Genomic DNA, 25,323 nt, shown 5'->3' on the forward strand with positions numbered 1-25,323 from the left:
AGTACAAAAGCCCCTATGTAGTTCATTGTGGAATGCAGGCAATGAAAGAATTTATTTGTTTTTAGTGGGTTTTACTATAAATGTATGATCTTACAATTCTTCTTCTTCTTCTTATTATTATTATTATTATTATTATTATTATTATTGTCCTTGTTGTTGTTGTAACAAGAACAAATTTCAGTTTCTCAAACCGGCTAAGATTTGAGCAATAAGTTGGGTTTGAAAAAATTAAAAATATCTTAAGTTGCCACATGTTCACTGTGGTTGCCTTGGCTAAGTAAAAAGACTTAACACAATCTGCGTCAGTGTTTGGACTGTGGGAGGAAACATGAGCACCTAGACAAAACCCTCACAAACACAGGTAGAATGTGCAAACTCCAGAGAATGAATCAGTTATTTGTTAGATGTTTGCATGGTTCTCACCACATTTGTACTCTGTTACTAATATAGTAATTCCATTCCAAGTACCGTTGGTGTATTTACTGTATATTGAATCCTGAACGACACAGTGGAAACAATGAGTGATCCCAGAGCTCAGTGAGGCACTAGCACTACCCACTGTGCCACCCAGCTCTCCCAACTGTTCCATCAGAAAATTATACTTGATTAATCATACCTGACTAGGTTAAATCTTCTAATATTTGAACTGTATGTCTAAGAAAGCCAATCTGAATTGATTGTGTATAAAATTATATTTTATTCTAGTGAAAGAAAATCTCGTTGAATAAATACATATGTTCTTTACTGCCCACATTAGAACTAAAAACCTTTTTGCTTGGCGACATAGCAGCACAGCGAGTAGTGCTGTCTCACAGTGCCTGGGTGGTGTGGGAGAACATGGGTTCGATCCCTGCTCAGTCTGTGTGGAGTTTGCATGTTCTCCCTGTGTTTGTGTGTTCCTCCAGGTGCTCTGGTTTCCTCCCACAGTCCAAAGACATGCTGTTCAGGTTCCTGAATAGTGTGTGAGTGACAGAGAGTGTGTTCCACTGGTGTATGGATGAGTGACCCAGTGTAAGTAGTGTATGTAGCAGTGTAAGTCACCTTGGTGAATAAGGTGTGTGGGCTGATGACACTACATATAGTTCATTGGATGTTGCTTTGTAGAAAAGCATCTACTAAATAAATAAAGGTAAATGCTAAAACATTAACACCCCTTCAGTAAGTAATTTAATAACGCGGATGCAAAAAGTACACACAACCTTTCACCTTTAATGAAGTGCGCTTTGTTTACACCTCATTACTTTCGTTGCTCTTCTGTTCCTCTAATATGTTTACCTTCTCCAATGAACTACTTTGAGATGTACTTGCATTTCGATTATGCTGTGATTTGATTACAGTTCAGTGACCAAACATGCAAATTTCCACGTATTACATCAATCTGAGCTCCGCCAAGGAGCTACTCAGAGTCCCTTTAGTGAAAGTACCTCTGATCTTGCAAGACAGTGCAGCAAATGAAAGTAAAAGAGCAGCAGGCGCCATAGTGGTTAGAGTTCTCACCTTGTGGCCTGGAGACTATTGTTTGAATCCAGTCTCTTGCTGTTGCACCTTTAACGAAATTACCACCTTGAAATGATACAGTAAAATTACTCAACTGTATAAATGAGTAAATCGTTGTGAGTAGCTTGTTTGGAAGAATATTTTTGTAAGTCACAATTTTCAATAATAATAATAATAATAAGAAAAATTTCATTTTTACATTTCAGCAAACTAATTCCCAAAACTGTCTACTTCCCTGTTAATTGTGTTATTGATAGGCTACTTATACAATGTGTACCGGCAAAAACTGGACACATTGAACGTGTTTTCACAATCCCACGTCTGTCTCTAAAACTCTGTCTGTTGTAAAATGCACTTTTTTTTTTTTTACTGTGGGCGGTAAAAGGTAGGTCACTTTGCAGAGAAGCATCTGCTAAGTGAATAAATGTAAATGTAAGTCTCCCTCAGGTGCTGAAACGTTTGCGGCCGGAGTGAGTGGACAGGTTCGGTTGTGCGGTTACTTCAACTTCTCCTTCAGGAATCATCTTAGAGAATCATGGGATCCAAGACCCACCTCTCCACCCACTACTGCTGTTGACAGCCTTTCGACAAAGGGTGTGATGGGCCATCATTAGTGGACAACACACAGTTCAGGACCCAAGGACCCACCCCTTGGCCCATGGTGCTGTTGACGCCCTTTTTTGACAAAGGGTGCGGTGGCCAGTCATTAGCATAGAGCATGCAGGTTGACCTCGGGGATCAGGACAGACGGAGATGGAGCGAAGCGCAGGTCCATGAATGATGCGAGGAATTCGACCAGCATGGTAATGAGAAGCCGGTCAGCCTGTTCTCACAACCATCTCCCTGCACACATGTGACAGTCCCCACCAGCCAGGAGTAAAAACAAGGTCATTTGAGCTCCAACTATGCTTTCTGTGGTAAGTCCCCGTTAGCTGTTTTATTACACTGCACTCCTGCTGCTGTCCATACTTCTTCATGTCATGTCCGAGACCGCTGATGAACTGCAGGGAACTGCGATCCCTCCTGCTCAAACTGCATGAGTAGACAGCGTTGCCGCAGAGGGAACATCACTTTGTATGATCGTGGTTCGGTATGAACGATAAATTTTGCTTTCTGTTATTGATGCTGTCAGTGCTGTGCAGTTATCGCTGTGCTGCTATGTTTTATTACATTTTATAGTGTGTGTTATTCTACTCTAATGTGTTTTCTTTTTCAATTTCATCCTGCTTTCAATTTCTGAACTGATCAACAAGAAGCGGTACCATAAATATAATATAATATAATAAAATATAATATAGTAAAGTCCATTTTGTCTACATCATCCATGCATTGATGACTGCTCCAAAACATGATTTTTTTTTTTTTATTTAAAATTTTAATGCCATTCATTCATTCATTCATTCATTCGTTCATTCATTCATTCATTCATTCAGTTATTTGTTTTTCTCTTTAGGATAGATGCTAAGCTCACTGCTGTCTGATGTTAGCGGTGTTATTCTTTGTGGTCAGTCAACTAGTACATTTACATTCTTTGTCCTCCTGCCAGTAATGCAAAGCAAAATTTGTGCTTTAATGGTCACAAAGACGAGGAGGGAAAAGTCGGTGTAAATGTGGACAAATATGGTTTACTGTGAGCCAATTTAGAATTGAGTTAGATTTCTCTCATGTGTCCAAGTTTCCTTTGAGGCTCGGTGATGCAGAGCAAGGAATGTGCTTCTCTTGCAAGTGCAATATTAGATTTAAAGTCCATCTATTATTACCGCAATAACAATAAGTGACTTGAACACCGGGCTGAGCTTGTGCAGAGGCCTTTAAAACTGCATATGAAGATTTTCACTTGAAGCTCCGAGAGTTTTAGATGTTCGTCGGTTGTCAGCATGTGTCACCCCATCTTTTGTTGGTAATGCTCTCGAGACGGCTGACAGATTCATGGGTTTGGACACCTTTCTGAGCTTTACTTTTTTTGTAGGTGAGCATGTAATTGCTGTCATCTGTACTGTGGTTAAAGAGCTCGAGCTGCAGGTCTGTGCAGGACCGATGGACTACGGCTATCAAATATTGCACCCTGCACATCAGTCAAAGGTATTGGTTGCACGGTACTGTGCATTCGGCCTAGAAATCAGCAAGTAGAAAGAAGATTGTGTTTTCTCAGCAAGATGGGCTTTAGGTGTGTTTTGCCTGCAGGAGACCGCTCAGCTCAGTACATGTGAGCAATTTTGAGCAGAGATTCGTGTGAACCTCACGCATGGTGTGTCGCAGCGTTGTGGAGAAGTTTGCCCGTACTCCAGCCGGCTTTGAAGCTCGGCGCTCCTGGCACTGACATGCGTGGTAGGAACCGCAGCCCTGCATCTGCTGTTGGCTGCAAACTGCAGCTTTTGCCGAAAGCCCCGTCTTTGTGGCAAATCTGAACAGATCCATTATTCTGTTCTTGCAGACAGTCTTGTTGCCTCCTAACAAGCTGTTCAAAGGACTTGGGGGGTTAGCTTGTAGCATGGCAGCATTGTGGTTACAGCTGGTTCGAGCTGCTGCCTTTGCGTTCAGGCTTGAATCCCACCTCCAGCTGTAGTACCCTCGAGCGAGGTACTTGCCCTAAATCATTCCAGTAAAATTACCCGGCTTTATAAATGAATAAATGAATGAATGAGTAAATAATTGTAAGTCGCTTTGGAAAAAAGGTGTCAGCTAAATGAATAACTGTAAAGCAATAATGAGACCAAGTTTTCATATAGTTAAGGAACACATCAAAAGATGCAGACTATATGGGGACAGGAACGTTTCATCTGAGGTTCTAAGCAGCTCTGAGAAACATCCTGAAGCAGGAGTTGTCCAATGAGTGCTATCATTTCCCAACCTGGCAATAATCCGCCAGCAGCTTGACGCTCTCTCAGCGTACAGGTAGGGGTAGCAGGACTGACCTTTTGCTTCCAGCTTGTTTTCCACCCAATGATTGATGCTTTCGCCGCCCTGTAATCCCACCGCTGATTATTAAAAGCAAGACCTGGAGGCATTTATCAAAGTGTGACCTCATGCTTGAAAGGTGCTCTCGCTTTGTCTCCTGGCAGAAGAAGGAGAAGGCCTCCGTTGTGAAGAAGAACAATGCGTACGCCGTCGCCGTGGCCAACTACGCACCCAACATCACTAAGGACTCGGTGCTGCCCACCATCTCCAAGGGCGGCGCTGCCGTCGGCGAACCCGGAAAGGCGAAGCCGGACGCCAAACCGGCCGAGAGCAAGAAGACGTTCAACAGCGTCAGCAAGATCGACCGCATGTCCCGGATCATCTTCCCTGTCCTTTTCGGAAGCTTCAACCTCGTGTACTGGGCAACGTACCTAAACAGAGAACCCGTCATAAAGGATATGGTCCCCTCAAAATAGGGGGGGTTTGATGTGCTGTAACATATGCTAAACACAGGACTAAAGACATGCCAAATACAACCAGTAACTGCTAATTTATGTACTTTGTTGAATTGGCATCAGGCAGCCAATGCGCTGGATAATTTCCCTCTTTTTTGTACACCTTTTATCTCTGCAGTGCTTTTCAGATGACATATGCGGCTGTAAATATGTATTTATTTACTCACGTGAATTGTATAATTTTGGGTGATTTGGCTATTTATTTATTTATGGATTTTATTAGTTGTGTTTATATTTTGTCATGAGAATATTCCCTGCATCAAAGTTATATATAAAAAAGGAAAAAGTCTATTTTTTTTCCCTCCCAATGTATTTTCAGCTACAGTATTCTTAAGTAGATCTAGGACAAAATCACTGTACTGTATGAAATTATACTTACGTATTTAACTATTTATTTTGTGCTTTTGAACAAAAGCCTTTGTCGGCCATAGTTTTAAAGCCTCCTTTTATGTTCTGTTAAGGAACTTCTGAAGGACCAAACCACCAAGTGCTTCAATTCAAAGTATTTCATATTAGTATCTAAAGGATATTTTAAGTAATATATAATTTGTACTCGTATTTACTTCTCAATAATAATGCTATATGGGTGACTTAGATAACATGAATTTATATTTTTATTTATGCATTTACTGTCTATGTTTTTTCCCAAAACATGTTTTTAAATGTTTAATTTTTTTTTTTTTTTTTTTGGAGGTCATATTAGGCATGAAAAGCTTTATTGTTTTAGCAAGTTTTATGCAGTGCTTTCCCTGATTATTTATTCTATTATCATACAGTTAGGAGAAACAACAAAGATTTCATTTGTGTATATAATACATTAAACAATATTATAAGTACTTATTACTCTGTTCTGGTATTTCCACTGACCACCAAACCATGCAATTATATATAAGTTACAGGGTTTTTTGCATAGCCAAAAAAGACATTGCAGGGAAAATTTTTGTGAATTTTTTTCATTTTACAGTTTGACAGTTTGGCCAGGTGACTAACTCACAAGAATGATACTTTATGGAAAAGGGTAACACTTTGGTTTACTATGCTGTGCATCTTTACAGTAAGCTACAATGAAAAGAAAAAAAAAAAAACAATAAATGTTTTCTTTTTAATTCAATGAATGATAGAAAAAACTTTTCTTGTTTTATTTTTACATACTTTAGCAGTTGTTGATCTTAATATGGAACACAATATTTGTTATAAACATTTCTATTGTAAGTAAAAATGTAGTTTAGTGGGAATTGTCACAGTAGTGTACAGTAATTTAATACATAGTTGGTGCACAACATACATCGGTACACAGTTTCCATACATAAAATATTAAAATAAAAAATAATAATAAAAAAACAAAAAATAATACTGCAGAAATGGGGGGAAAAAAATCAGATGTGAAACAGGAAGGTTGTTTTTAGTTGTTTTTGCTTTCAGAAATCTATTATTTTATTGTCATTATTTCTAGTGCTTTGCATGATGGTGATATTGCTGTCAACTCACGATTCTTGCAGATTTGCAGGTGAAATTATGAATCCCACAGATTAAGCTCCCAGCTGAAAATACTGCTTAAACTGAAAGCATTACATATATGTACGTGTTGTACTGAAGGAGTTTCGGAAGTCAAGGTGTGGAGCACTTTTTGTGGGACACCACTAAACTTTGGGGGAAGCTAATTTCTCTGTACACTGTACACTTTCTTTTTCTTCCAGTTCTTTAAAGAAGTGTGCAGTGTTGAGGATTTTGCATTGTATGCTTAAGCAATAAAAAGCTTGGATTTTATCTGTTGCTTGTAGGAATTGTAAATACAAACACACACACACACACACACACACACACACACACACACACACACACACACTGTCTGAAGCCGCTTGTCCCGAGCGGGGGTCGTGGCGAGCCGTAGCCTAAGTCGGCAACACAGGGCGCAAGGCTGGAAAGGGAGGGGACACACCCAAGACAGGATGCCAGTCCATCATAAGGCACCCCAAGCGGGACTTGAATCCCAGGCCCGCCAGAGAGCAGGCCCTGGCCAAACCCGCCGCACCAACGCACCCTCCTTAAATGCAAACAACACACAGTAATTATGCTTTGGAAGAAAAAATCCAGTCAACTTAATTAAAAATTGCTCTATGTCTTGTAAAGTTCTCTGGAGTGCAGCACTGTTATTATTATTATTATTATTATTATTATTATTATTGCAATAATAAAACATATACACTAAAACAAAACAAATAACAGTTCTTCAACCTTAACCTTCATGGTTAATCAGAAAGTAAAGTAGGTTTTGATTATCTGAATACTGCCAATACTAGTTTGTGTTTTACCACTACAGAAGTCACGTGATCCTTTTTAATTGCAAAATCACGGCAAATTTCAAAAAGGCCTACCTGCTCAGTGGAACACATATTCACTTCTTTATTATTTTATTTTGTTGAACTGAAAAAGTGCTTTAAAGTATGTGGTTGTTTGAAATGATTCCACCTGATGTTTTACCCACTGTAGTAAGGTTATGTTTTATATACATTGTTATTTGCACCTCTGTTTATTTTACTTATTTATTTACTTTATTCTGAAAAATTTGGGCCCGGTGGCTGAATAACTGAACTAAATAAACAATTAAAATGATTTATGCATGATACTTCATTCAAAGTTTTGACTTACGACCGGCCTCTTCCCCACCGTATCTGAAACAAACACAGAAGTTAACCAAAAATGGTAATTTCCTACCAGATTGATATTTTAAAACATTCAGATAATGCATAACCAAAGGTGGAACATCAAATCCTTTGGCTTTGGATCAACTTGTATAGATATAAAGTCTTTTCTTTCCGAAAACATTCTTACCCATCGTTGCCTGCCGGGGTTGCAAAAACGTGACGAGATTTGGAAGGAACTCGAATTCCGACTCAGAGGTTTCCGACAGAAAGCTGATCTTGTTTCAAGACTAATGATTCAAATTGCATTGGTTCATAAACAAATATATATAAGTAAGTGTTTACAGTAGCTGTTTAAAATTATAACACAATATGTGATACTTGTAATAATACAAGTGTAGACTGTGCTGAACAAACTGTATCTTGTATTGTAACTAAATTATAATGGGAACTTTAATGGGAAGTATGGCAAGATTTATTATTTACTCATATTAAAAGCAGTATTACTCTCTGCTGCATGAGACCAGCAGCTCAGAGAACGGCCACTTGGCTTCATGGAATGAAGAAAAAAATCACCTAAAAAAGAAAAAGTTGGGAATACAAAGATTCAAGGAACTCACCACTGTTTACCATTTTCTTTTACTGATCACACACACAGACACACTGTCTGAAACAACTTGTCCACAGCGGGGTCGCAGCGAACTGGAGCCTAAACCGGCAGCACAGAGCTCAAGGCTGGACGGGGAGGGGACACACCCAGGATGGCACGCCAGTCCATCACAAGGCACCCCAACCAAGGTTTTAACCCCAGACCCACCAGAGAGCAGGACCCAGACAAGTAGTGATCTACTTTTCTTTAAATAAGTAAAGTACACACACACACACACACACACACACACACACACACATTTTCAGAACCACTTGTCCCTTACGGGGTCACGGGGAACCGGAGCCTACCCGGCAACACAGGGCGTAAGGCCGGAGGGGGAAGGGGACACACCCAGGACAGGACGCCAGTCCGCCGCAAGGCACCCCAAGCGGGACTCGAACCCCAGACCCACCGGAGAGCAGGACTGCAGTCCAACCCACTGCGCCACCGCACCCCCAGTATAAGTAAAGTAGTAAATTTAAATAACTTTTCAGTGAAAATGGTATAAATGTCTATTTGTACATTTCCTAAAGTGCAGTGAAACCCTGTTATGTGCAGTAGCACTAGTTCTGATGTGGACATCAAATGAGGTTCATAAGAATATCAGTTCATTAGATATATTCTAAAAAAGGCAGTGAAGCTTTGTGCTTCACCACAGCTTGTGATGTCAGAAGACCACAGGGTCTTTTCCACATGCTTCTAGAACGATGTTTCCACTGACGTTGGCTTTTTTCATGGTTCCAGCCTGCGCTCCTTTACCGAATCACCAAAACACGTTCAGTTTCCACCTTCAGTTTATTCACCACTGAAAACTAGCTTGCACTAATTTTTCAGTTATTCGTTTATTTCAAAGTGATGCTGGCAGAAGGATACCTAAAACTGCAATGACTGCTGCATATAAAGCATTTTTCCAAATAACTACAGTAAATAGTGAGATTTCTATGAAGATTCATGAACTGCACTAAAACCTGGAGGATAAAAACATCTTTTTATCATATTTATCACACTTAAATTCTGCTCATCCAACTGAATTCATTAATTTATTTAAAGTACAGTTTTTATCCTCTTTGGTTTATCCTGTGAATATTTCTTTAAGACTTTTTTTGCGGTAAAGTTCTCAGAATTTGTCTGAACCTCTGATTGTACATCTTAAGACTATTATCTTTCCATCTCATTATTCATTGAAATACTTTTGTACTACTTATCAGTGATTTCTTCTTTCAGTCTTTCATTCTTCAGCTAAGTTGTATTCTACATGTATGGTGGTGGATCAAGCCTAACCTACAATTTGTCATGTGTTTTACCAGTCTGTACAATGAGAGAGAACTATGGTAGACTGAACAGCATACATCGGATTACACTGTTTTACTGTCCGAACAAGTACCTTCCATGACATGTGTCATCCTCTCCCTCCAATTCCATTATGCATTCCTATCCATACTTTGTCTACCATCTTAGCTGTTAACTGGATTTCTTGAGGGAAATCCAGCAAGTAGGATAATGCACATAGCTTCTCCCTGCAATATAAGGATGTAAAGTGCCAGTCAGGTGTATAAAGCAATAAAGCATAATTTCCAGAAATTTGAACATCTTTGAAAATCCCCATAGTCTCATATTGTAAGAATGCATAATGCTTCAAAACTGCATGTCCGCACCAATATGAAGTATGGAGGGGAGTTTGCCATGCTGATGCATCTTTAATTAGGATCTGAATGCTGGAGCTTGTGGGGGAGCTTAATTAGAGAGGTATCTCACCAGCAGAGAACTGATGTTTTCTAGTCATGGATCAGCAGATGCGACAAGCTATAGGAAGAAGAGGCCATTCAGCCTCCCGAGGTTATCCCAAAAAGCAGCCACCACTCCTGTCCACCGCTGTAGGAGTGAGGGTGCAGGGAGTTGATATCTTCTCACGAATGGCTTGCAGTGATTTACCTGTTTAATTTTTACTCTAGTTATTGATGGTAAGTCCCTTGATTAAGGACAGTACATCTTGAGGTGGGATTTGTACATATGACCTGTACCTGCTGCCCACACCCCACCCCATCCCACTCCTCCCCCATACAGGCCACCCTGCCAACATATTGCCCAGACTACTCAGTAGCTCCCCCTTGTGACCACTGCAGGGTTTGCATGTTGCATAAGGCACTGCAGGGCTTCTCAAATTATAACTTACATTGTTCTTCATTAAATATACAGCCAGTTGGATGTCCTCATTAACCTCACCCCTCAAGGCTTCACTAGAGCAACCCTGAGCAACCTCCTCCCTATACTCCAAATCCCTTTGGCTGACAAAAAAGCATTGGCATGATACAGAAAAAAAAAAAAAAAAGTTGTCATTCTCATTGTTATCAGCCCTGAGTATGTTTTTTTCCAGTCAAATAAACACAGAAGAGCATATCCTTGGACAGCTAAATTGCTTTGTGTTATCAACTGTGGTAATCATCTTTAAGAGTTTAGTATGTGACTTGCTTCTGGCATTAGAGAACCAACAACACAAAGTGCAGGGCATTATTAAGAGCCGCGTATGTGAGGACTGCTGTAGCTCCCAGCCTTAGGGCATCTGAAATTGAAATTAAATGTGCAACAAGCTGTATAGAGTTGATCTCAACATCTAACGTGACCGGGGAACCTGCCAAAGATAATTAGGCTGCAGTCTTTTAGCGTGTGAAAATATGATGCTGGGCCGTTTTTTTAATGTTCCATCTTGCCCTCTCAGCAATCATTTTCATAAATCTGGTAATCTCCGGTGTTATTATCTGTGGTTGTACATCACCCATGAATGCGACGTATTGTCTAAAACTAATAAAGCAGCATCCTATTTCAACGTGCCGGCTAAACATGCGTTGCCATGGTTGCCATTTTTCAGAGCACTTGAGATTTTTGCTCCGCTCTGTCTCGTGGTAACCTAACAATATATAAACAGATGGTTTTCAATAAACCAGTTGGTAGTATTCCAAGCAGACTCATTGTGGCTGTGGAATACGGTTGAGTTCAGCTTTTCATTATGTCGTGTTTTTCGTCTGCGTCAATGGCTGATGTAAGCCTTTTAGCTCCAGTACAACTCCAAAGTGGAGACTGCAGTCCTTTCCAGCCACAAGATAGGACCGTTTCTCTTCATTCTCCAGAATATTCTTCTCCTTAGGGCGCACTTCTAATTTAAGTCCATCTTTTTAGCTGAGTGTTTGAGACCGCTCCTGGTTTACTGTGTCACTGTGATAGGAGTGTATTGTGGGATCTGTGGGCCCCACCGCGAAGTAATTGATTTCACGTCAGAAATAAGGAGGGAGTGGAGTTAATGCGCTCAAGTGGATAGACTGCCTTGGGTACCATGCTGCCCCCACGGAAGCTTTCTTTGTCTTCAACGTCTTTATTGCACGTGTGAGGGGTACGATAGCCCAACTCCTCAGTTTAACACAATTACTGAAGCAAAGGGTGAGGGGAAACCTACCACGACGAGAAGGAAAGAAGGAGAAGATGCAGGCCGCACCATAGTACTGCTCCACGTTGAGGGTTTCTTACCACACTTTTTAAATGGGTCATGGAAACTCTATGGCACTCAATGGCCTTGTGAGCAGATGGAGCTGGAGCCTTGCCGGTGGAACTCAGCTTGAACCAATCTATGGTGTCCTGGGAGCTACATGTGGATCTTCGAGTTAGAACATGCAGCTGTCAAACCAGGCTCTGGAACTACACAAGATGACTGGAAGATGAAAGTGAAATGAAACTGACTTGCTTGGTCAACCAAATCAACAACAATGTCAACAATGATAAACAATAAAGTATCTCATCTCAAAAAAAAAAAAAAAAAACTTGCTTTAGCTCCATTTGGTCATTCACAGAATGTACAGAATTTCAAACAAAGTGCATTGTGTGTAACACCTATGGTGTAAAAACACTCCAACGAAGTAGGATCATGGGAAAATTGCAAAAACAACAACTGTATGCTTCTATGAAAATGAAGTCCTGGAGTCTGGAATGGGCCTAAGAAGGCTACTGGATGGATGGCATCCTTGGGGTGGGGGGTGGAGGGGGGTTAATGAAACTGACCCCAGTCACTCCAAGGGTTAAATGAATACTTTTGCAAATACAGGATGTTTTTCAAAGGCAGGGATGGAGGTGGGGCTTCGCTGCATTGGCAGATGATGTCGAGGCTGCACTATACGAGTGCACTTGGAAAGAAAGAGCCTGAATGTAGCTGGAGAGGACAGGGTCGAGTCAGCAGAGGATTTAAAGCCCAAGTGATGCACACCACAGGCAGAATGCTCACAATAGAGAAAAGTCAAGAGTGTTGAAAGAAACAGATCCTGACCACTGCTACATATGAGGCATATTTGCACAATGTGTCGCACCAAAATGCGAGCTGAGGAAACATACCGAAAAAGGCCATCAATGTCGCACTGATATTCTCGGACAAGACGATGGATTTTTAAAGAAATGCTTGATTGAAATTTGAATAGCAATTGAAGTACAGTATGTATATAAAGATGATTTTCCAACACATAATCCACATATAACTGTGTTTGTATGGATTAGTTCATCCATCTGTTATTAATATCCACTTGTTCAATGCAGGGCTGCAGTGGTCCAAAGCCTTTCTTGGATGCAGGGGAGGGCAATCATAGTTTAGTCACTAGTTTATCCAAACCATGTTTTTGGACTATGGAAGAAAACCCAAACAAACACGAGGAGAACATGTATACTCTGGTTCGAACCCACACCCAAATACACAGGCCAGGGACAATGAACCACTAGGTGTTCCATACCGCCTATTATCACTACTATCAAAATGTATTTGCTGTAAATATTACATTTGCTTATATCACCATAAGGCCATTTCACTGATGATCCAAACAGGCCCCATTACAGAATCATCACAGAGTTATGCAGACATTACTTCGGCTCAGTTTTCATACGCTCGATGTTGGAAAGTGATGCTATTAAGGCCACAGAGAGAAGGTCTTTATTCTAACCGTTTGTGAGCAACCTTTCCTTCACACCCGAGATACAGCTCACCCGTGAAATCGGTGTGACACTGTACCTTCTGAGCACAAAGGGGCAGGCAGGGTTTTTCTGTGCGCCAAAACAAGCTCTTTAAGTAATGAGATATGCATAAAATAATGCTCCCTGTTTGGCTTGCAAATCACGCCTGTCGTAAACAGCACATTTATGCCAGCTGCATTTCTGAACTCATGATGAGGCTAATGACTGGGACGGAGGAGACAGCAAGACCGATGGTGTCGAGCTGGGTTACGCGTGGCAGTAGCATTGCCGTTATTCAACATACAAACTGCCACTATCACGTGGGTCCTGACAGCATAGATGAGTGGACCCCGGCAGGATTCGCGTGGCTGATTCATCGGAGTGATTCAACACATGCGGGGGATGTTTGAGCTCTGGGAATTTCGCTGAAAGATTAAAAAAGGAAAAAAACACAGCCAATTCAATGCCATTGTACTCAAACCACAGCGTTTGCTACCATGCAACACGGAATGTCTGGTGTAAGTGGAAATGATCACATATGAAAAAGAAAACAGGTCCTGATGCGGGTGCAAAATTCTATTTTTCAGAACGTTAACAGTAAGTAACATCAAGCAAACTTATGGCAAACCATGCAAATTCCACTCACACACAGAACCAGACTCAAACCTAAATGTAAATCATAGGCGGTGCCATTTAAGTTTCAGGAGAGCTCCCAAAGTGAGCAATGATGGGTTCCTGAGAATAAGAGCCATAGATCTGAAGGTGGAATAAGGGGACCGCAAACAATCTGCAGAAAGGAAAGAACCAGTTCAACAGTACACAAAAGGGTGGAACCTTCAAGGCAGAGGAAATATTTTCTGCCCTTACTTTGGCGAGGAGAACTTGTATGAGTCAGTCGAGGTCAAAGGGGTTGCCTACAGCAATTACGCCCCTTTACATGTTCCGAAGAAGGCTGCGTCCTCCTGAATCCCGGCTCTCCTTCCCACTTAGTTATTCTTAGCGCATCATCCACAGCGATTTACCAATCTCATCTTTCCCTTGGCTTTCCAGAAAACATGGTCAGAGTCCTAGGTCTGAACGCCAGCTACTACATGGCATCAGAGTGCAGTGGGCATGGGTTCGTTCATTAATGGACTCTCAAGTGGTTTAATCGCCCCTGCACGAGTTCTATTTGTAAACCAGCGTAAGACTATGATTTCAGTCTTTTTAACACCTCTCCAGTAAGAGACGCTCCTTGGATGAATGACAGCATGGTGTTGATTCCTCTCCATCCTGCAGCAGGCAGCTGTGCATGAGCAGGAGATGCACAAAGAAAGGCACCCTAAACAGGAGGAGGAAGAGGACCATATAAAATATGATGGAAAGGTATAGGCTCTGCCTTGTCCAGGAAATGGGTCACATTCCATTTTTGGGCCATCTTTTTTATTATCTCTTCTCTTCTCTTCTCTTCTCTTCTCTTCTCTGCTTTGAGACAACACAGCTGTTACATAAAGCAAAAAATACAGTATATTGGATATAAATAATTATAAAACATCTTTCAGTCTAAACAAGGATTTATTTTATTTTTTCTGTTTTTTTTTTTTTTCAAATTAAATTAAACCCATTAATCATATGGGGGGGGGGGGGGGGGGGGGGGGGGGGGGGGTTTGGCTCGGTCCTGCTCTCTGCTGGCTCTGGGGTTCAAGCCCTGCTTCAGGTGGCTTTAGAATTCTGCTGTTTAGAACTTTGTAAAATTCAGAAAATACACTTTTACACATTTTTTTTCAACTGTGGAAAAAAAATTAGTAGCAGAAACTCAAGAGGACACATCATCCTTAAACAGTCTTCATGTAAGGTTGAAATTTCCTATCGAAGAAAGGAATTAATTGTACCGTGCTGTATGTCAGTTAATATACCGTAATTTGTAAAAGTAAATGATTAATTTGACCAATGAAATGTGCGTCCATTTTTTTGTGGCTGTAAAAAAGACATGATAGGGAGTCAAATGTGCAAGAGCCGGTTAGAGCTACTTTTCTTACAGCCACCGCTGAAACATTGAAACAGCACAAAAGCTCTGTAAATGCATTATCCCAAAGAGGTATTGATACAGCGGCTGACTGGCACAGCAAGTGAACGGGCATTGCCCGCGCCCACTGCTACCGCCACCACTGAGTGCATTTTATCTGGGCTCTAAAGCCCTCCATCGGTTTCTGAGGATTAGAAGGGATCCATGAACACAGCTTTGGCGGGGGAAGGAAAGGGGAAGGGAGAGAAATCAATAGAGAAGCCATGACACGCAAAGATTTCGCCCGTCAGTCGTGCATGAAGCGGGCGTTGAAACCGTTGCTTAGCAACTGGAGATGCGCTAATACTGCTTTGTTAAAAGTCAGTGGGAAGAGAATCAAGGAGCTGTGCTGTAACTGAAACATACACCATTTATACAGTTGCTTTTGTGATGATTATTTCATCAAAATATCATCAGCATCATTCAATAAGTCATTTCGCCGGATAGGCGACAGCCGTGCGCCCACATCTTGCTTGAATTCAGGGTGTTGTTCTCTTTTTAAGCCTGAGATATGACCCTATGAGTTTCCTTGTGGGCGTGAGGGGATTTTACCCAGCTTTAAACTCAGATTTCACACCTAGATATATTGAAAATAACCCATCATAATTGTCCACGGGCCATCTCATAAAAGACCACAGTGTGAGGTTTGTTATGAATTGAAAAGGAATTCTCAGTACAGCGCATTGCAACATGTCCTCAAGTCTACACAGTGCCCAGGTAATAAAGCCGAGATGAGCTCCGACTCTGTGATCTGTTTCAAAATATGTTTATAAACCCATCATTTGACACACTCATGCAGAACTTCCATCGCTCCTGGGCAGTCATTAAAGGGACTGGCTTTGCGTTCACCTGCGTGGGGACAGGTGTGAAGTAGCAGAACACTGTGCATCGGGGAAGCTGAGCAGCAACAAATTCAAACACGCCGCATGTGGCCAGGGTTCGAGTCTTATTCAGCAACAAAATCTGCAAAGCCGTACTGGAGATCAAGCCCCCCACCTCCCGCCCACCCTGATGTTAATGTTGAAAGAACACCAGATGGAGCTCGCTCAGTCAATTTCGAGCACATTAACCAGGGTGCTAAAATTAGAGAATAACCAACAAACACTGTGTCATGTGCTCTTTTGTTACGGTGTTATGTTATATGCTTACAAAAGGCCAGCTGCTATGATAAGGACGTGTACATGTATCGAGCTGAAGGAGCGCTTAATTAGAAAATGGCACATGGATGAAAGTCTATATGTAGGAAGACAGCCTGAGAGAACTGCTAGTAGACTCTACCAGTTTGGAATGCAAATGGAGATCACCATGGTAACACCTCATTGGTAGTACTCATTTTATTTCTTACAGAAATCATTTCTGAATACAGAGTGGCCCGTGTTATTATTCTACTTATCTCTTATTATTAGTAGAGGGGAAAGCAGCTGCAGTGATGGTCGGTTTGCCCTTAACATGTAGAAACAAACACGTCCCGACGTCAGCTTTGGTCACTTCATTCGCCCCAGTCAGTGCAACATGATGATTAGTTTCAAGCTCAAAGTCATCGGTTTTTTTGTTTTGTTTATTTCATTTTTATTTTACTCAGGGAACTGCTGTGGACATTTCTGGTTCCTTGTGTTAAGAAAGCACACATAAAACTTTTAATGTCAATTTAATATGAATTTCATCATTAAAAATGAGAGGGTGCTTCACAGGCTTCTCTGCATCTTAATATCACTTTTTTTGTTTTTCTCTTGATGATGTTCTGCTGAACATAATGTTATGTGGGGGATGCTATACTGCTTGACAGTCATGTAGCGCAGAACACCGAAAGCATGTCGTTATTAACAGTTATACATTCATTTACAGGCATAAATATTTGTTAGACTAAATGCATTTTCAACATCTATTTGAGAATGCTAGTTGTATCGTTGTAAAAAAAGAAGTCAATCGACGGAAAGGGGTTGGTGAGCTGTGAAAACACGGAGCTGCAGTGGGTCAATATCCCTGGCGGCCTGATTTCACCTGTAGAATTGCGAATTCTGAATTGGTTTCCATGGCAATGTCCAGCTGCTACCCACAGCCCCCTCCCACAAAAACACACACGCACGTACCCACACACAAACGAAAATACACTCTGACACACCCACATAGATGCATAAAACTAAGGCCAACACTGATATAACAGCACAAAGTAGTGTATAAAATTTTAATGATTCTTCGTTTTTACTCAAAAAACTGTAGGTACTACATAAATTTATGGGGCATGCCTTTTTTTTTGTTGCTGCGGCCCTAAAGGCATACATGAGAAGTGAAAGACAGCCAGATATTATTTCCGAGAGACAGGTGGCATCCACAATGTACAGATTCGCCAACGTTCAGATTTTGTGGCACGATCTGCAGAATGTCTCTAATTTCTGCGGGTAACCTGTGGAAATGTAGACAGAATGTTAATTACCCACACATATTGCATACAGTATGGTGGAATCAAATCTGCAGGAAGCTGATCGCTGTGATTTATTTATTTATGTTTTTATCTGTTTACCATTCCCCCCTTCTCTGCCATTAATACTCTCGGGGATGGTGTCTCAATGATCGCCTGCGAACATGTCCCTTGTCGCTCTGTGTGTGTTGGCAGATGGAGGTGGAGCTGGTGGGGGAGGTGGGGGTGTGGTTCATCAGGTGCCGTCTCCCGGCCCCCACAGAAAATCTGTCTGTGCAGGAACCCACGTCAGTAGGAGAAGACGAAGATAAGACTGGGCTGAGCGGCTCCCTGTAAACCCAGTGATTATAAGTATAGCATCAGTGATGAGCCTGGACACAGGATGATGCCGGTGACATGCACCTATCCCACAATTCCACAGATTTGACAAGCCAGTGGTTCGCAACACATTGCGCTGTTGGTTTGCATTAAGAAGTGCTTGCATTTCTCTGTAATTTTGTAAATGTATTTAAATGTTTGCCAGTCTCACATGTTAACTGGGGATTAGGGATGGCACATGACAGCACATGTTTCTTTTAAAGGCACAGTGCAGATCACGTGGACTAAACAGTACTGTCATTTCAACCCAGCCTTTTTTTTGGTAAACTTTTTTTTTTCTTCAGCTTTACAGCTGTGTTGGGACCACCCTGTGCTTCAGCGGGAAACGAGGAAGATCTGGGGATGGAGATTTGGGCGGATTTGCATTAACTGAAGTCCTACCTGGGAATCGGTGTCCTGCGGTTTCTGGTGGACTGACAACTCCTCCTTCACTGAGCACTGAGCATTATAGGTGATGACACAGGAGGTGTTACTCCCTCCCTCCCAACTTTCTGGCAGGGAAAGGCCCAGTGTGGCAGCATTTATTCTGCATACAACATGCAGGTACCATTTCTTCAGAAATTAAACAACAGCAGACAGAGGCTTTGATTAGTTTTCTGTTTTTTTATTATTATTTATTTATTTATTTATTTATTTATTCTGAATCATATGTAATTCCATTTAACTTCTTGAGTATGATATTTGGTTTGAATAAGCTAAAAAAAAACCCCTGAGGATTATGACAACCTAGGCTGTATTGCTCAAGAGCTCCAAGAGCGATGTCACCCAGATACCAATCATAAATTATAAATTTCTCCGGGGGTACGACAATTCTCAAATCCGACATCGGAGGGAAGTGATCAAAGGCACTCATTGGTGTTTCCCCACTTTTTACACTTGTGCTTGTCAAACAGGTCATTAGTGTGGAAATCCAAGAATAGACGTATATCCTATTTTTAAAGGCTTGAATGCAGAAACGTGTGTAGACACAATACTAAGTTTGCAGCTGTACATACAATAGGGAACTGCTGTCTATCGGTGTTTTCTCTGAAGTAGAGTGGCTTTAAATAACTAGTTGAAAGACTGATTATTGACTGTGGTGCAGAGCTGCCACTGAAAGGGCTCAACTTTTTGTAAACAGTAAACACCAGTACACACACACCTTGTCCCGAGCGGGGTCGCGACGAGCCGGAGCCTGACTCAGCAACACAGGGCGCGAGGCTGGAGAGGGAGGGGACACGCCCAGGATGGGACGCCAGTCCGTCGCAAGGCACCCCAAGCAGGACTCAATCACCAGAACCACCAGAGAGCAGGACCCAGCCAAACCCTCTGCACCACCACACTCCCCTAAACACCACTACTTCAAATTAAATTTAATTTTCCCAAGGCAAGCAGATCTCACATAGCACACAGTACGGAATGAAACATTTCAAATTATTTCCAGTGGAAAAAAAAAGAGCTAATATTTTTAAACGTTAGGTTTTTTTTTTTTGTTTTTGGTTGAAATTTCCTTCTCATACTGCATGTCAGGTAATAAAGAGGCAATCAGGCTTGGAAGTAGTCCTTGTGTCAAACTGCTTCTTTTCCCTAATGTCAGATCTCTTCCAGTGAAACCAGTGAACTATTAGGATGGCAGCTCAGATGAATAGCACTAGCTAGTCAAACTCTACCAGTTTAGTGAAGAGAGGGTTTATAGCCTTGTTGTGGCCTGGAAGCAGATAGTCAGCTGCTTTTAAGGTCCTTCGATAATAATTGACAAACATGTCTTGTCCATTTGCAGGTGCTAAAAAACATGCCTATCATTATATGTACTAAAGCACTGAAGCAGATGGCCATTCAATATGGAATAATAAAAAGACTCACTTCAAGAGTAAGCCAGTGACTTAAAAGAAGTCCATGCTTTTCAATAGCAGATCAATGTCGACTAAAGACAACTGTCCAAACAATATCCCTCCCACCCTTGGGACCTGTCCTTCTTTTTAAACTGCTTTCCAACTTGACTGCCTGACACGCATTTACTAAAACCATGAATGTAAATCATCACATCCTATATCATAAAATAACCCAATTTAAACAACCACGTAAAGGCAATTAATGAATTTGGAAACTGCTGGGATTCAGATGCAGACAAATTGTATCACAATCCCTTTTAAAACATAACTTTTAAGTAATTGATTATATGGCATGCCGTTTAGTTGAAGGAAACCTCTTTTAGGACCCTGTTTTCATCATGCGTTAAATATGGAATACTTATACTATAAGCCGCCATAATGGTGTTCCTGCAGAAGAGCGTCCATATGTGTCTGAGTTTACAAGCTCTGTGTTTGCTGTCATGTGTAGCTGACTAAGCCCTCCTTCACAACCCCATCCCACCAAAACCCGGCCCTTCTCGTGTTTAGTAACAACCGAGAGCGGTGTAACATAGCAGGATAGGAATGCACACCCCCTCCATTCCAGCTTGCGAATCTGGGCCACGCGTAGACGCGCATGCCAGAGCTGCGAGAGTCACATTTGCCACAAAAAGATTAAGTTCATGCCAGAAAACCATGAATTATTCATGTGTGTGCGATTCACACTCTGTCTCTGTCACGTTCCGCTGGGCCGTGCTCTGAAAGGTGCGCTTCCTTGTGTTTTTCCTCGTACTCCTTCCTGCAGAGTTAAAGCCAGCAATGAGCCAGCAATGATGGCCTTTCCTGACAACACAGGGCTTGTTTGAAATGCGTACCACGCTACTTTTGATGCTGAAGGACTTTAGTCTCCATGAAGAAGCTGCTAATGTTGAACTGGTGGACCACAAACAACATTCTTTACATGAGGATGCATGGTGGATTAAGCTGTATATACATTTCATTGCATTTCATGCGGGGGGGGGGGGCGCAGTGGGTTGGACCTGGGTCCTGCTCTCCGGTGGGTCTGGGCTTCAAGTCCCGCTTGGGGTGCCTTGCAATGGACTGGTGTCCCGTCCTGGGTGTGTCCCCTCCCCTTACGCCCTGTGTTTCCGGGTTAGGCTCCGGCTCCCCGTGACCCCATATGAGACAAGTGGTTCTTATAGTGTGTGTGTGTGTGTGTGTGTGTGTGTGTGTGTGTGTGTGTGTGTGTGAGTGCATGCATGCATTTCATGCAGTCAGTTTCCTTCCACAATGTCTACCGGATCATTGTTATATATGTACTTCCTTTAGATTCATATGACCACCTGTTATTGGCCACGTTTTATATTAATTGTAAATTTAAAATCACACCAAACAAAACAAGTATCCTACTGAATTAGAATTAGACTGAATTTTCTTTTACTGTTTTAAATGAAACATTAAATGAATTCTTAAATCACTAAACTGAAGACCCTGAGAACTCTGCACATCCTTGACTCATGTCATGGTGAATTTTGTGTGATTTTTAGTTAGAAGTACACCCAAAGTAATAATGTTAAATCTTTAAGCATTCTAAATTGCCTTAGAGTGAAGCACAAAGGGTAAAATAATTTTACTATATGTTACATGTATAAGTCTACCTTCTATCATCATACAACGATCAAGGCAAGCACCAAGACAGAAGGATTGGAAACAAAAAAGTATTCTTCTGAACAGGCAGAGGTTCTGTTTGCCTAAATGGGCTGATTAAGGAAGATTTGCATATAAATAGGCAGATTCCTGTGGTGCATAATCTTATTTGCACAAGTGCTAGTGAAGTTAAATTCCTTTAATTTCAGAAAGCATGCTTAGTATTACTAATAAATTATACATACAGTCCTCCTTACAGGAAATTGCCATTATAAAATGTATCCATTTGTCTCCGATTTTACAAATTTCCATGAGATACATATATCAGTTGTGGACAATTTCTTGCACAGTAAGTAAAGTTTATTGGCTTAACACTAATTCAAATATATGTCCCTTTTTCCAACATTACCAGTGTGTAAGCAGTGAAAACGGAAGTACAATTGAAACACAACTTGCTGTCTTCACCTTTGTTTCCTTCTGTTTGTCTAACGAATTGTTGGTTAGATTACTTTTTTCCTCAATATTTTATTGGAAGCATTTGATTGCCAGTATCGGGCACAGCGAGTAGCACAGGAAACGACTCTAGATGACCCCAGTCCTGGAAATTAATGGATATGACATCAGACTGTTAAAATAGCAGAGACTGTATACTATCCTACCTCCCAAATACTTGGCAGCAAAATGAAAAGTGGCAGAGATTTGTCTTCCACCATATCTTTCCAAAGCTCAATTTTTTTATTTATTTATCTTTTAACTGGTCCCTTTTTTTAAAGGCTGATCAAAAATGACCTGTGGTACATTCGATCTGTAGAACTGTCAGCTTTGAAATTAGTATTTTGATGACTGCCTTTAGATTTGCAAGTTCAACATTGTTTTCAGAAGTACAGCACTATCAAGTCAGATATGCAGAGAGGTAGACTGGAACATCACAAAACCATCCCTTATTTTTGGACTCTTAGGTGTAATGTCGAGCAAGGATACACAGTTGCCACACAAACCTTGAATGCATGGCCATATAACTGAAGGAAGAGGTCAGCAAAAAGTAAGGGAAAAGGCAAAGAGAGCTAGGCTGCATTAAGAGGTTTCAAAACAATGATTTTCTGGAGAGAATAAGACACAAGCTGTGAATTAGCAGAAGGAGACTCTTGCCTCAGGCCATCAGCATAAGAACAGGTTATTGCCAAGTTAAACCATGACACTTCTGCATGCAGGAGGACGAGGAAATCATAATTGATGTTGAGTGAAATTATCACAGGAGTAGAACACTGTGGGTAAAGTGGTTCTCAGGAAACTGACAGCAGGATATAGGAGTTTGATTCATACTCCTATCATGTAAGGACCACTCACCTGGGATTGCTATAATAGTACATGACAAGCCACTTATATTTAATGAGCAGCTTACCTCCCTGGTTGCAATTTCCTTCTGATGTTTACATTTTCATTTATTTGTCTGACACTTTTAGTCAAAGCAATTTACAGGTCAACACAGTTGACAATGGGTCTACCAGAACAGTCTCTATAAATTGCCAATGTGCTACTGGAGCACGTTATAGGCCAAACAGAATTGCCTGAATATGAAATAGCCCAAATGTTGTGCAACATGGCTACAAGTGTCATGAAAAAAGGTTTCATTAACTAAGAACGCTAAGAACACTAAGAACACTATATGCAAATTACACAGCATCACTTTTACTAACTATTTAAGATTTTCATATTTCAATACTGGTGTAGCATCTACAAGTTATAAACAAGCATATATTTGGTTAAGCTATTGCACATTTTTTAAAGAAATTATACAATGATAGTAAAGATATGCATGATCCTCATTTCCACTGGAGAATCCTTCATCTGAATGGAACAAAGGATTGGATACAGCAGTGATAGTCTAAGGGTTTAAACCAGTGATGTGAAGAGTATAATGAAAATGTGAGTTCTTGAACATTGACAGTATTACTCCCACCCCCCCCCCCCCCCCCCCCCCACAAAAAAAGTAAATTAAAAGAATTTAGCTTATGAACATGTTTTTAATTGTTGCAATGTAACTAGGATAATGCTGAAGGATAGAGGGAAACAAGAATCTATACTGATATGTTGTCCAGTTCTCTTTGACAGTTCAGGTGTTTCAATCATAGGGCATGATGTAAATGTCATTTTAAAAGTAACTGTTCATACACGAAATTTATATGCACCACACAGAACACTAATCTAAAACAGAGATATCAAACACCTCACATGGATACTAGTTCAAATCAGGTCTTGGGTGAAACTCAGAGTTAAGGTAATAAATAAATTATGAACATTTTATCATTTAACAGTTTTCTCTGAACATCTTTGTATAAAGACTTGTTATACTTTCTTCTACTGTATATGACTAAGCTTTAAAACGCAGATTCTTTACTAACCTGGCAGACTAAACGGCTCAGTCTGTCTTTAATTGGGTTTTATGCCTGACATCTGTGACACCTGACATGGACTCAAATCAAGCGTTAGGCTTCACAGCCCCACCACCTGGTATGATAACACGCAATCATGAGCAGTAAAAATTTATCTAATTTTAAGTCTCATTTGTGGCTTGCTGTTGGTCTATGTTTCTGTCAAATTTTAATATGTTACCTAATAGAATCTATTTTTTTAAGCTACTAAAAAGGATGTAGTATAGGCTGAAATGCACTGCTACACAATATTTTATATTGTGCACCATATACATGCTAACATGTGGTTTTTTTATACCAGTAGCTAGAAACAGAAAAGCAAAGCATTAACTAATAAAAACATTCGAAATCTGACAGTGGCATGATTACATTTGTTCATTTAGCCAACGCTTCTCCAAAACGACTTGCAGTGATAAACTACATACAATTTTTTACCCATTTATAAAGCCAGGTCATTTTCACTCAAGCACATTTAGGGTGAGCATCTTGTTCAAGGGTATGACAACTGAAAGCAGAATTCCTCCTGCAACAGCAGCTCTAAACACTAAACACCAACTGCCCCTATAGAATTATTTAACAATTTATAGAACTGCATCATTTTTGCTGTATCAGTTGAGGGTAAATACTTTGATCAGGGGTACAGCAACACTATTTGAACCCAAGTTCTTTGAATAATAGCCAACGACTGAAACTACTACAGTATTTCCTGGACCATTAATAGAAACAGGAATTATAAATTTAAGTTTTTCTTTTCAAAAGTTGCCATCCAAAAAGATCTATTTAAACATTTAGCAAAATCCTTTAATTGAACTAAAATGCCTTAAACTGTTATCTTTGGTCAGTCATTGAATACAGACAACACAATTGATATTGCATATTAAGGGGAATAAAAACGGTCCTTCTCAATTTTTTCCTCACAACAGCAGCTACATATAAATGCTATAAAAAGCCTCAAAACAGAAATAGAACTGGATGGTTATAAACTCACCCTCTCATGTCACGCAGTGGCTACATTAATATTTTATGATTCCATGACATTGGAGTCGCATTGCTTTATTTAAAAACATAAATTTCAATGACAATAGTAGGGTGAAAATAGTACCCACCTGACTGCTTTACAGTATCTATTATTTAAATATTGAATGCATTTTTTTGCTTTTATTGCACTGTCTTTGCAAGATGCATGTATGGAAAGTCATGTTTTTTGGCCTCTTCCTGGATTCTCAGCCCATTCCCCCTGCATAGCTCAGGACGAGGATGTTGTGCAGAAAGTGCAGAAGGTCTACATAGTGATGGATCTTACCCACCCTGGACAAATGTGCATCATACATGGAGTTTGGTCCATCCAAATATGCAACGGAGGTGCAGCACTCTGCTGAAAAGAATGTGGATG

The 25,323-nt window shown here is 40.7% G+C and overlaps 1 protein-coding gene across 1 annotated transcript in view; it reads left to right on the top strand.

Moving 5' to 3' along the window:
- The window catches only part of gabra2b (gamma-aminobutyric acid type A receptor subunit alpha2b), a 53,581-nt gene extending 48,535 nt beyond the window's left edge, over positions 1 to 5,046 (top strand). Inside the window, exon 10 of the mRNA XM_018759562.1 lies at positions 4,560 to 5,046. Within this exon, the coding sequence (XP_018615078.1) occupies positions 4,560 to 4,871 (312 nt within the window). The 3' untranslated portion in view covers positions 4,872 to 5,046. The remainder of the gene's footprint in view (positions 1 to 4,559) is intronic.
- Positions 5,047 to 25,323: the final 20,277 nt, after the last annotated feature.

The sequence above is a fragment of the Scleropages formosus genome, chromosome 5, assembly GCF_900964775.1.
Source record: "Scleropages formosus chromosome 5, fSclFor1.1, whole genome shotgun sequence".
Taxonomy (NCBI): Eukaryota; Metazoa; Chordata; class Actinopteri; order Osteoglossiformes; family Osteoglossidae; genus Scleropages; species Scleropages formosus.